At 43.1% G+C, this 13593-nt stretch overlaps 1 protein-coding gene across 4 annotated transcripts in view; it reads left to right on the top strand.

Annotated features, from left to right (window-relative positions):
* Window positions 1-13593, top strand: part of LOC136677759 (probable E3 ubiquitin-protein ligase HECTD4) — a 70487-nt gene that overhangs the window by 29206 nt on the left and 27688 nt on the right. For 3 of the 4 annotated variants that reach the window (XM_066655373.1, XM_066655371.1, XM_066655375.1), the window contains 18 exons: window positions 70-174; window positions 317-405; window positions 962-1131; window positions 1262-1397; window positions 1765-1909; window positions 2555-2721; window positions 3042-3188; window positions 4437-4621; window positions 5829-5982; window positions 6267-6547; window positions 6782-6971; window positions 7076-7157; window positions 7846-8048; window positions 8863-8998; window positions 9280-9462; window positions 10602-10766; window positions 11105-11274; window positions 12183-12298. In XM_066655373.1, the coding sequence (XP_066511470.1) occupies window positions 70-174; window positions 317-405; window positions 962-1131; window positions 1262-1397; window positions 1765-1909; window positions 2555-2721; window positions 3042-3188; window positions 4437-4621; window positions 5829-5982; window positions 6267-6547; window positions 6782-6971; window positions 7076-7157; window positions 7846-8048; window positions 8863-8998; window positions 9280-9462; window positions 10602-10766; window positions 11105-11274; window positions 12183-12298 (2824 nt within the window). The remainder of the gene's footprint in view (window positions 1-69; window positions 175-316; window positions 406-961; window positions 1132-1261; window positions 1398-1764; window positions 1910-2554; window positions 2722-3041; window positions 3189-4436; window positions 4622-5828; window positions 5983-6266; window positions 6548-6781; window positions 6972-7075; window positions 7158-7845; window positions 8049-8862; window positions 8999-9279; window positions 9463-10601; window positions 10767-11104; window positions 11275-12182; window positions 12299-13593) is intronic. The other variant, XM_066655372.1, reaches the window with a different exon arrangement.

The following is a 13593-nucleotide window of genomic DNA, read 5'->3' as shown; positions in this document are numbered from 1 at the left end:
CGACCCTGAACTGGATAAGGGTCACAGATAATGAATGAATGAATTATAATTTTTTTTTTTTTTTTCTAGAGTGTTGCTGAGCTGGAACAAAAATGGCAGAGTGAGGTGGATGAGGCTCAACAGGGAAAACTAGAGAACAACACACCCTTTTTTTATGATTACCACTTTTTTGAGGTAAGTTGAAGGTTGAGGTTTTTTTTGTAAATTTAGGACAGTGCTGAAAGCCATGTAAATATTTTCGTTTTAAAACAGTTCATTTCAGGGCAGCAGCTGGATAAGACTGGATACTTAATTAGGTTTGTGTGTGTGTCCCCAGAGCAAAATGAAGGAGCTTGAACTTCTGTGCTCTCTGAAGGAGGTTCCTCTAGACTGGAGTGATCTAGAGAATGCAGTCGTGGCATTAAGGTAATGTTTTAAATCAAGGTTAAAGAGGATGTTATGAAACAAACTGACACACATTTCTTGTGCATCTGGAACCTACAGACTCTGAAATGATGAAATAAGACCTTCCTCTCTGTTATTTGTTCACTGTCTAAGCCAGAAAACACAGGATTCAGTGAGTTGTTCACAGTTGGCTCCCCATCTGACATCAGTTGACATAAGAATTGTTTCGCTTCCTCATCTGAATATCTCTAATCACAGAAAGAACAAGCACAGGGAAATAAGGGAATCAAGCAGAAATGGCTGTTGTTTTTGCGTTTTGCTTAACAGAGGGGTAGAGGAAGAGCAATGGCTTATTATTGTTTAAAGGAACAAGCACTGAAAACAGCCATTCAGAACAGACCTTTACAGACAGTGGGAGAATGCTGCTGTGGTGTTTGACCCTTGTGGTATTTTGAACAAGGCAGGTCAAACCTTTGATAAAAATGTAGTGTTTTTCTTTCTGCAACATTTCATTTCTGCTTTTAATATGGAGTAATCTGAACATTAGAGACTATTGTTGTGTGTGTGTGTGTTGTAGAGAGAAGTTTTTCCAGGAGGTCAACTCCATGCAGCAGTCTAGAAGTGCTGTCCCTTTAGCCAAAACTAAAGCCTTGGTGAAGAGTTTAATGAATCGTTCCGAGCTGCTTCTGCACGTCACCATCGCACCTCACTGCAGGAGCCTCGCCTCAACACCCACAAGCACACCAGGTAATTAATTACTTATTCTGTACTATAACACACACACATACATTTACATCAATAATGCAGGTTCCCTCTACCTGAAGAGCATCCGTGTGTAGTCTCAGAGAGGAGTAATCTGTGTGTCTTTTGCTCTCAGATTGTAAATCAGTGTCAGACACAAAGACGATGGTTCCGATGGTGAAGCAGCCGATTTTCCTGCGCAGCATGTCGGCTCCCTCTGACCTGGAGATGATCGCAAACCAGGACCTGGAGTTTGCTCATGGCACACAGAGGTATCATTACTCTGACAGAGAATAGCTGATTACGTTCACAGACCGTGAGGATCGGTTTGTTAACGAGGAGTCGTCTGTTGGTACAAATGATTTGATTTCACAATTTATTCTGTAAAATACCTAATGGATCTATATGCTCCTAGAGTTCCCATTTACCACAGAATAGTCTCTGTTTATGCTCCAGCATGCAGCCTACGGTTTAAATTATTAATTTTATTGATTCATTGGTTTTTATTGTATTTATTCGACCTCTGAGTCCATGTACTATTAGTACCAGTAGAAGTAGTAGCTGTCCTATTTGTGCCCTGGCTCTGTTTGAGCAGCTAAAGAAAGAAAAACAGTGTCTCATGTGGAATCTATTCTATAGGAGACGTCATCACCCAACCAGTCACAGAAGCAGCTCTTTTACACTGCTGCAGTCTCTGGCCATTGAAGACAGCAGAGACAAGCCAACTTACAGTGTCTTGCTGGGCCAGCTCTTTGCCTTTATAGGCACTACACCTGACCAGGCAGTGAGTATACTGGTGTGAGATTATTTCCTACACAGCTGTTATCTTAAGGAATCACTTTGAGGATATGTGAACACTATTTTAGAGATCCACTTGCCCAGTGCTCATAGAGTTGAATACACAGCTTGAAACAGCTGTGCCCTGGTGGTTAGGGAACTGGGCGTGTAACCGGAAGAATGCACGTTCGATCCCCAGAGCCGGCAGGTCATGACTGAAGTGCCCTTGAGCAAGGCACCTAACCCCTAACTGCTCCCCGGGTGCCGTGCCTAGGGCTGCCCACCGCTTCAGGCATGTGTGTGCGCACTGCCTGTGTGTGTGTGTGTGTGTGTGTGTGTGTGTAAATGTGTGTTTCACGGCACGGATTGTGTTAAACGCGGAGAACAAATTCCTCTGTGTGCGAGCAGAGTGACCAATAAAGTGAATCTAATTCCAAATTTATATATATATATATATATGTGTGTGTGTGTATATATAATGTGTATATATATAAATGTATTTTGGTTCATTCATCACTAAACTAAGTAAAAGTGTTTCAGAGAATTAAAAAACTACTTTTTTATGTGATATTATCTTTGGCAATAAGTTAAGCAGCTTTTATTAAGTGGCTAAACTACCTGCTGCTGACTGATGTCGTTGTTGGGATCGTAGGTATCCAGCAGCAGTTTTCTGGCTGCGGCTCAGACTCGCTGGAGGAGAGGCAGCACCAGGAAGCAGGCTCTGGTCCACATGAGGGAGCTCCTCACTGCTGCTGTCAGAGTCGGGGGAGTGACTCACCTGGTCGGACCGGTCACTATGGTGCTGCAGGGTGGACCCAGGTATGTTTCACTGATGGCCAAACATCATATGTACACATGTGACACACACAACTTGTAGGAATGGAATGGGTTGTTTTGGAGCAGCTGCACATGAACCAAAGCTCACCATTGGTCTACAGGAGTATAATGTCCCTTTGCATTGCTTCATCAAATACATTTCCACTCTTATAACCCAAGAATAACTCAAATCACTCGTTTATATTCAGGTCCTCTATATAACTTGTGTACATATGAACAATATGTTGTTAAAATAGCAGCAAAATGGAGAATATAAGGTTAATTTTTGTTTTTAAATGTCATTTCTTGGTGCTGATTTTCAGGATTGAGGAGCTGACGTGTGGAGGGATGGTGGAGCAGGTTCAGGAAGCTTTTGGAGAGACAATGACGTCTGTGGTTTCTCTTTGCGCTCGATATCCCATCGCATGTGCCAACAGCATTGGGCTTCTCTGCATCATCCCTTACACCAGGCAAGAACACAGAGATATTACAGAAGCGCCTTGGTGTGAATGAATGTATTAATGCGTGCGACAGTGTATATATGAATCAGGTATAATATAGACTTCATATTTCATGTGACGAATTATCATCATGTCGTGGAATAACTGTTTCACTGTTTTAAAGTAGAATTTAAAAACATGATTCCAGAAGAGTTGGGACAGTTATATGCAGTTAAATTTTCTTACCAACCTGCATCACGCCTACAGCATGTTCCAAATAGGTTGGGACTAGGGCTATTTTAGGCTGTTATTGTTGGCAAATGCTGAAATACATCTGCAGGAGGTGATGTGATCATGTTTGGGTTTAAAGGGAACTAACAGGAAAAGTGTAGCCCAGCAGCTTGAGTGCAATCCATAGTTGCAGGGATTTTATCTTTTATATTCATTCATTATCTGTAACCCTTATACAGTTCAGGGCGCAAGGCGGGAATACACCCTGGAGGGGGCGCCAGTCCTTCACAGGGCAACATACACATTCACTCACACCTACGGACACTTTTGAGTTGCCAGTCCACCTACCAATGTGTGTTTTTGGACTGTGGGAGGAAACTGGAGCACCCGGAGGAAACCCAGACAGACACAGGGAGAACACACCACACTCCTCACAGACAGTCACCCGGAGGAAACCCACGCAGACACAGGGAGAACACACCACACTCCTCACAGACAGTCACCCGGAGGAAACCCACGCAGACACAGGGAGAACACACCACACTCCTCACAGACAGTCACCCGGAGGAAACCCACACAGACACAGGGAGAACACACCACACTCCTCGCAGACAGTCACCCGGAGGAAACCCACGCAGACACAGGGAGAACACACCACACTCCTCACAGACAGTCACCTGGAGGAAACCCACGCAGACACAGGGAGAACACACCACACTCCTCACAGACAGTCACCCAGAGGAAACCCACGCAGACACGGGGAGAACACAACACACTCCTCACAGACAGTCACCCGGAGCTCAAGTTTCAGGAAATCTGGATAAATTTGTTTGTAAAGATCAATGATGAAAATACAAATGAGGCCTAGTACAGTTGTGCACCTAAAATCTTTTATAATTTAAGAAATGGCTTTCAGAACTGGGTCAGTTGGTGTCTTCTGTCCCCAAACGATTACTAAATATGGATAAAAGGGCATGTCATTTTCACTTTCTCTTGTAATCAGGGTAATGTCATGTAAACCCCTGAATTATATGGTTTCCTCTTCAGGAGTGAGGAGCAGTGTCTGGTTCGTAGCGGCCTGGTTCAGCTGATGGATCAGCTCTGTAGTCTGAGCAGTCAAAGAGACTGCAGCTCCAATGAGAAACAGACCAAGAAGCAGAAAGTGGCGACCATGGCCTGGGCTGCCTTCCAGGTGCTTGCCAACCGCTGCATAGAGTGGGAGAAGGTGGAAGGTACTGTGATTTACTGCTGTGTGTATAGTCCTGTAATAAGAGTACAGCTATTTTGGGAATAGCTAGAGTTAGTAAGGCTCGTGGGATCATCGCCCCACAATATCCAGTGATGCTGACATTGGTTATATTTTATACAGTATAATAACTTATGAATGTTGCTAGGTTGAAGCTGGAGTGTTAGATTTAGTTTTTTAAACAAGTAAATTGCAGTAGATTATAATTGGGGTTTAGTTGTGTGTTTTAATACAATACTATGATGAGAACACTGACAAGCGAACAAAGAAGCTTCTTAAAGGCTAAGCAGCAGCGATATGAAAGTGTCAAACAAATAAATACAGTGGAATTTAAGTTCTTAACTTGTGTTTATTGATAGTCAGAAAACATGTTATTTCTTACTAATTCAAGAAATAAGGTTTAAAAGACTGTTGGTTCCCATTTGAGTTTAGCTTATTGCTAGGCTATTGTCATGAATAATGTTGGTTATTTAGCTAGATACTGTCATAACAGTCAGTCATAACTGTGTTTTACTGCGGCGTTGTTCAGCTGTTGTCCACCAGTGACGTCACGGTCGCGTTCAAGAATTTCCGTAGCGAGAATTAACTGCTTTTCCGTCAATTTAATAAAATTGTCAGTTTTAAAGCAAATTAAGCTGCTATTTTCATTTTAATTCATACTTATATATGTCAGTAACTAAAATAATGTGAAATATTCATTCATAAATGTGTCTCAAAGCTGGTTACAGATGTTGAATAACCAGGCTGTAGATATTTCCCTCGGGTTTTTTTGGTAACATTTTTAACAACAATTTATGCTTAAATTTATACCATTTGTACAAGTGTTTTCAAAAACCTTACTTTTTAGATGGTTATGAGGGAGATTTTTTTAGTGCCATCCAATCAGATTTAGAAATGCAGCTTTCAAACTACTGAAATCCCTGAATGTCTCCAGTTTCTTGTTCTAATGACAGTCATAATCTAATCATGTTCACCACATCATCTTCCCCTGTTTACTCTGCTCCAGGCTGCCTGCGTTAACTACACTCCTTATTACTAATAAATATAGCAACAGTGATATTGAGAAAGCCAGTTATTATTCTAGATTTCTACTCTGAATTCAAATGGACATTGAAATGCATTGATTTTTCTCCTGTATTTTGTCTATTTCGTTTATTCATGTAGGTGTTTGTTTGTATGTTTGTTTGTTGTAGGTGGTTCCACAGATGGAGTGCATTCTGGTCTCGCTCGGCAGGTGTCCAGTCTATTGACAAACCACTTGGCGAGAGCTACGGAGTGCTGTGGTAATCAGGCTGCTGGAAACGACGCCCTACAAGACGTGCTCAGTCTACTTAACGACCTGTCCAGGTAAACACGTGTTGACCCGAAGCGGTCTTTCATGGACAGTACATGGTCTTTAAACGAGTATAATGTGTACAGACTGTCTGTATGTTTACATGCATTCGGTTACCCAAGGTTTTCATAAGGATTTAAGCCAGTACAAGTAATGAGCACCTTAATTTGGTGCATTTTTATTAACTCTTTGATTATGTAATTACTATCCATATGTGTACATTTTATTTATCAAACCTGTGTTCTCATAGAGGTGTGTTAATGTGGTTCAGTTCCATACATTTCTCCCTCTCTCTCAGGAGTCACATAGGTAAAGCGATCCTGAGTCAGCCGGCCTGTGTCTCTAAGCTCCTGTCCCTGCTCCTGGACCAGAGGCCTTCTCCGAAACTGGTGCTGATCATTTTACAGCTGTGTCGTGCTGCTCTGCCCCTGATGAGCGTGGAGGATTGTGGGAATGTGGTGCTACCGTCTTGGAGCTACTCCATTAATGCTTTGGACTCGGAGCAGCAGGATGCCAGTGACCCAGCCTCTCGAATCGCAGCTCTTCTCCTGGCAAAACTCGCTGACTATGTGGTACCTGGTGAGAGTTATAAACTCAATCACGGTGTTGCAGTTAACTCTTAAAATGTCTCTTGTACTATCTGCACAATGCCCTGTGTGCAGTGGCCTTTAGTCGGCTGCAGGAGTCTATTTTGAGAAAACACGCATAATTCAACATTTCCAAACACTTTTAGTTTGTCAAATTTAAAAGCAAAACTTAATATGGGGAGGTTTTTTTTTTTTTGTATATTTACAATAGCTGTTTCTGCCACAGGTTGCCAGACCCTGCTTTCCCCTGCCTCCTCTGAGCCAGATACCAGTCTCACGCGAGCCAGCCCCAAGAGCAGCCTCAAGATTGATAAAGATGCCGGAGAAGAAGGAGAAGCTGTGGACGGGAAACTCTCAATCTTCATCCACAAGAGAGAGGACCAGTCCTCACATGAAGTACTTCAGCCATTGCTCAGGTAACATGAGAAAACTAATTGATCTCTCTTTTTAAGACAAAATTTAAATTTCCTTATAAACGCTCTTCATGTCTTCTATTTATTTAATCTCTCTCGCCCCGCAGTAGCTCAGAGGGACGTCCTTTTCGACTTGGTACTGGAGCAAACATGGAGAAGGTGGTCAAAATGGACAGAGATATGACCAAGGTCTGATCTGCCTTTTTATTATCACTGTTTAATTGTGTGATGTCAAATGCATCATCTGCTTAATGTTTGTGGAGGATATTTTATTGTAGTTAAAGGAGCAAGACGTCTGCCCATATATATCATGAATTATTGCAGTCGAAGGAGCCATCAGTGGTTTTATAAAATGATTCTTCTTCACATTTTGAAACAGTCGTTATACTGATGCCTAGTGGCCGCGATGTGTCAGCTTGTAAACTCGGCCACTCCCATTTGGAGTGCCCATTTTATAATAATATACGTACAGGGGGTCCTGGACTTACGACGTTGGTCCGTTCCTACGTCGCGTCGTAAACCAATTTTCGGTGTAAGACGGAACATACGTACACACTGTACGTAAATAACATACTGTAAGCACTTATCCTATCCTCACACCTATCCTCCTCGGTCCCGAGCCGCGTAAACCGTGTATTCTTCCGCCGCGCCACGCACACCACACACGAAGTTCACGTTACGACGTTTACTACGCAAAATCACTTCAAAACGTCAAAACAAGGCTTTATACAGGAGATGTGTCGGTACCACGAAACATCTTAACTCGGGACTGACGTAACCCGAGGACCTCCTGTATATATTATAATGAAGAATCGCTTCTTGTTTTTTGTATTCTATTTTAAAAGTTAACTTTGTACGTCTCCCTCTTTGTTAATAGACGGGCAGCTGCGAAGTGATCACTGAAGAGGCCTCAGCAGCTCTGCGAAAGGCCAGTAAATGGGCTCAGTCTGGACTTATTGTGAGTGTGGGACCTCCAATGGAGACCCTCGTGCAGGAGACATCCGGAGGAGGCAGTACTGGGGACAAGAAGAAAAGTGCCCAGACTGTGGTGTGCAGGGATAGAAACGCTGAACTGGCCAGGTAAGAGAGAAAACAGAGGAAAGCTACTCTTTTGGGTGACGTGTTGTTGGGCGCATCGCTCTCCTGAGGGATTTTTACATTCTTTACGTCTTTACATTTAATGTTAAAACTTTGTCTTACTGGAATTCTGTGAAGCTGTTTTGTGACAACATCAGTTGTAAAAAGCGCTATACAAATAAATTTGATTTGATTATTTGAGCAACTACTGATGATAGTTCACATGTAATTTTTATAATCATACACAAGATAAGATGTAAAATATCCTGTGTCAATCCATTAGAGCTTCACATAGGGCCCACCCCACTCTCTTCCTACCTACAGCCACATAATTACTATTGTTCCAATCCTCCAGCTACACCGTAAGGTTGCTGTGGCCGTTCATGATCCGATCAGCAACTAGCGCGACCCTTAACATCAACAGTTACTTATTAAACCCATCACATGAGTACCCACACCACCCACTGCATCACTAGCTCTTCACAGGGGTCATCAGGTAGGCACCTCCCCTCGTCAGTGTTTCACTGAATTAAGCTCACAATACCTCCAGAACGTACAACAGTGAAGTCTGGCGTCCCAGACCCACCACCCTCCAAGTCAGCTTCACAGTCCTACCTTACCCTTAAGCGTCAAAAACCGTAAATCCAATCCACACTGGCCTCCCTGGTGACTAAGGCTGTACCTAACCCTACTGGCGCCGTTAATGCATGCTCAGTGCCACCAGGTTCATGTGATCTTTTAAGTGCTACATCATTTAGTCAATTACCTCTTCCTCCTTTCGATCTGTACTTTTTTCTCTCCTTCTGTCTTTTCTCAGGTCTGATCCAGTCCGTCCCTTTATCAGCGGTCATGTAGCGAACAGCATGGCTGCTGAAGTGATCGCTCTCCTTCACAGTCTCCTCACTGCTCCAGAGTCGAACACTGCTCAGATCTGGACCACTACTGCAGAGAAGGTTAGGGCATTTATTTGGGTGTAATTTGAAACATGCCAAATTAAAGTATGAAAAAGTACCGAACATATCCTTATAGTCGGATTGGAATTTCCTGCTCTTAAAAAATTAAAATGTCAGTTATTCATGTTGAATTGTGAAGGATTTATGAGTGAACAGCATTATTCAAATGTGAAAAGCCAAACTTCTTTTAATGGAGGCTTTACATGTTCCTTTTCTGTCCATCAATTTGTGCTATATATATTTCTTAATTTGTTTTCTTCTCCTTTCCTCATGTGTGTCAGGTGTTGTCCCGGGCGCTGATGTACATTCCACAGCTGGGGAAATATGCGGAGAGTATTCTGGAGAATGGCAGCAGCAGCGGCAGGAAGCTGGCAAAGCTGCAGGCGATCAGCAGACAGGCCGTAGCAGCTCTCTGTGCTCTAGGAGGGTTCAAGGAGAACATCAAGATTGGCTCTGAGGTCCAGGTTAGAAATGGCTAGACCAGTGTTCATTTATGGTTGATAGTGAAGCCATGGATATAGGCCATTTTAGTTTGAAAATAGAAGTCAAATGAGACGAGCTGAAAATAAATAAACACATCAGATACATTGTGGCCTTTAAGCTTCTTAATAGAACTGTCTTTTCCATCTTAAGTGAGGCAGCAGATGCATTGTGCTACCTTAGTTTTTGATCAAATTCTGTTCCACATTAAAATATACAGTAGTTACAATTAATAGGTGACTCTGGAGAGACTGAGAAAACTCTCCTCGCAGTCTTTTGGAAGTTTGTGTGATCTCATTTAGTTTATTACAGTCTGTGCCAATTATGGAACTTGTAAAACAATTTTCAGGGCAGCAGTGACATCACAGTTCCAGAGTGTGCTTGGCAGTCTACAGTGGTAGGTTAACGTCACACACAAATAAAATGCAATCTTCTCAACTGCTCTGTACAAAAAAGAGAAAAGTGGACAGTGACAATCACATGTTTAAGAACTCAATCAATCAATCAAAATGTATTTATACAGCGCTTTTTACAACTGACGTTGTCACGAAGCAGCTTTTCAGAATTAGTATCAGAACAGGTGGCAAGGAAAAGCTCCCTCGAGACACCTCAGGAGGAACCAAGACTCACAAGACGGGGGGCCCTTCCTCCTCTGATCAAACTACTGATAGAAATGTGATGGAAGTAATGGGGATAAATGCACTAACAATAATAATGATGATAATGGTGATAGTGGGGCCACAATAATTGGAATCGTCATTTCCAGTTCTCCATCAGTGTAATTGATGACGGCGGGTAATGGTGAGTGGTCCAAGGCTGGCAGCAGTAGATGGAGGTGAGCAGCTGGTGTGGATCGCAGGAGAATCCAGCAAATATTCTTCCATCAATGGGCTGCCGTTTTCTTGGAAAACAGTAAAAAGAGGGATTTAGATTAGTGCAGTAGAGAAGCACATGTAAATATTTAAAGAAGAATTGGTGTGTACCGCTATGATTTACATTTAATTGTCCATGGCCTGGAATATTCCTTTGTAACTTTCAAGGTATTTTGACTGAATTCTTGTGGCAGGAAAGTTACGGCTGATTTTCTGGAGTGTTTCTAATCTTGACTCGCCTGTTTTTGTAGGTGGTGGGTACAGGTGTCCTGGGGAGTGTTGGGGTGGTCATGTCTATTAATGAACAAGAAGAAATCGCCACAGTCAAGTTCCCCTCTTGTGAATATCGCAGAGCGTGTCAGGCCTCTGACATTCTGACCGTTCCCATCTCACGCCTCTGCACACCCCGCTCGGAGGTGAGGTTTCGGTCATTTCACTCCTGTGTTTTGGCTTGTTTTAATACCCATTTTATTGTATTTGTTGCCTGTGTACTCATCTGGTTTTCAGTTATGCATTATTTGTTACTCCCTTATAATTAATGAATTCCGCTAGTTTAAAGTTCACCCATTGTGCACATACCGCTTGTAAAAGCTCTTCAGAAAAAGGTTTATTTTAGGAGGGTATGAAGCCTCCCAGCATTGAGCTGTGGAAATGTGTTCTCTGGAGGGATTGAAACCCGCCCGATACCTATGGGAGAAGTTGGTGCTTGTGATGCACACTGATCTGAAATTGTTGGTTCCCGATTCTGTTCCAGGCCTTGCCCCTCTATAAGCTGTCCATCACTGAGAAGGTGGTGCAGGCGGTCCAGTCGATGCTGCTTCCTCAAGAGGGCAGTCTCTCCATCCACACGTCTCTCCCAGCCTCTGGAGACGGCTCCAGTCCTGTTATGGCTGCTGTTCGTCTGCTGGCTGAGATAAGGACCAGGTCAGAAAGCAGAACTCGTCCAGACATCAGTGGCTGGTTAAATAAAACATATTGAGTTATTCCTTAAGATTACCCTTAAACACTTCTTCTTCTGGTCGTTGGGTTTTCTTAAAGGAGCAATCTGTCATTTTTATCGCTAAAAAAAATTCAAGTGCTTGGTAGTCCCTGAATTAACCTGTCCGAGGGCTCCATAGATCAGCTCCCACTTATGGTCAGTGTGGGGGTGTGTTATTCAGAAAATCTGCGTCCGACGCTTGCTTTAAAACCCGAGTCTGTGCTGTAGCTCCTGCTAACTCACACATACACTGTGTGGCTAATGGCACAGAGTACACGAGTTAACCAGAGCTTTGTGGAAGTGGTCTGGTCTAATTCGAGGTGTAAAGCTGAGAAAGTTAACTGTAGCTTTGCCACGCTTCGTTTTAAGTAGATTGTTGTTGGGTGTTGGGCTGTTTTAGGCTTCATTCTGGACTTTAATGTTGATGAGGCTGAATACGGGTGGAGCCTGGTGTTTTTACACCACTGTAAATCACACCTGAATATAGATGGAGTGGTGGCTTTATCGATAGCCAGACGAGTACCGGAACAGCCGAGTATTTGGGGCTAGCTCTAACATCCAGGCCACAGGGTGTCAGTGTAGTGGCTGTCTTTTAAGAAGAATCATTGCAGAAAATGACAGGGTGCTCCTTCAAATAAAATCCTAATTAAAACAAAACAAAAACGTGATAATGATGACAAAGTCAGCAAGACCCTAGTTACTGTAGTAATCCTCTGTCTTTCCTTAAATATTTTCTATAATGGATTTTTATACAGCTCCCTTTTTGCTTTCTTATCTCTGTGCTTATGTAAATGTAGCTTGTTAGCGTGTCGTCTTAAATGAATGTGTCTGTTAAACTTATCTCCCCTCTCAGAGCATGTTTAGTGATGGCTCAGCTGCTGGAGGACAGTTCGTTCTGTGAAGAGTTCATCCAGCAGTGTCCTGCTGCCGTGGAGGTTCTTAATCTGGTAGCACAGGAGTGCAGTCCAGGTGAGGGCAGGGATTCTGACGTGGGAGCGCCTGGGGATCCCCCACGAGGAGCTAGAGGAATTTGCAGAGCCCAGAGATATTTACATTGACATTTTAAGGCTTATTCTGAGCGACTTTAAAAAAAACAAAGTATTTTATTGGCTGGAATCCATAGGATACTTCAAGCTTAGATGCTGCCATACAAAAGTCAGTATGGACACCTTGATAAATGTTCTGCCTGAATGTCAAATCAAGAAAGACATGATTTCAGTTGTCATACTGTAATAAATATATATAATAAGTGCTAGACGTCTTGACTCATCCTGTTACAAATTTAACTAATTAAATTAGGGTTAATTAATCAATATTCCTTGTTATTTTACTAATATTAAATTAGTAATAATTTGTGAATAACACTATTTTAACTAATAGTAGTAAAGAAAATGAAGGAAATTGGCAATATATTTGAAATAAAATATCTCGATTATGTAAGCAATTGTGGCTAAATTGCCATTTTCTGAACTATTGTTAATATTATCACAGACAATTAGAAGCTAATATTTATTCATTCCTTCATTGTCTGTAACCCTTATCCAGTTCAGGGTCGCGTTGGGTCCAGAGCCTACCTGGAATCATTGGGCACAAGGCGGGAACACACCCTGGAGGGGGCGCCAGTCCTTCACAGGGCAACACACACACATACATTCACTCACACACTCACATCTACTGACACTTTTGAGTCACCAATCCACCAACCAAAGTGTGTTTTTGGACTGTGGGAGGAAACCGGAGCACCTGGAGGAAACCCACGCAGACACAGGGAGAACACACCACACTCCTCACAGACAGTCACTCGGAGGAAACCCACACAGACACAGGGAGAACACACCACACTCCTCAGAGACAGTCACCCGGAGGAAACCCATGCAGACACAGGGAGAACACACCACACTCCTCACAGTCACCCGGAGGAAACCCACGCAGACACAAGGAGAACACACCACACTCCTCAGACAGTCACCCAGAGGAAACCCACGCAGACATAGGGAGAACACACCACACTCCTCACAGACAGTCACCCGAAGTAAACCCACGCAGACACAGGGAGAACACACCACACTCCTCACAGACATTCACCTGGAAGAAACCCACACAGACACAGGGAGAACACACCACACTCCTCACAGACATTCACCCGGAGGAAACCCACACTGACACAGGGAGAACACACCACACTCCTCACAGACAGTCACCCAGAGGAAACCCACGCAGACACAGGGAGAACACACCACACTCCTCACAGACAGTCACCCAGA

The sequence above is a fragment of the Hoplias malabaricus genome, chromosome Y (assembly GCF_029633855.1).
Source record: "Hoplias malabaricus isolate fHopMal1 chromosome Y, fHopMal1.hap1, whole genome shotgun sequence".
Lineage (NCBI taxonomy): Eukaryota > Metazoa > Chordata > Actinopteri > Characiformes > Erythrinidae > Hoplias > Hoplias malabaricus.
The sequence above is the reverse complement of the archived record's forward strand: the minus strand, read 5'-3'. Positions and strand labels throughout refer to the sequence as shown.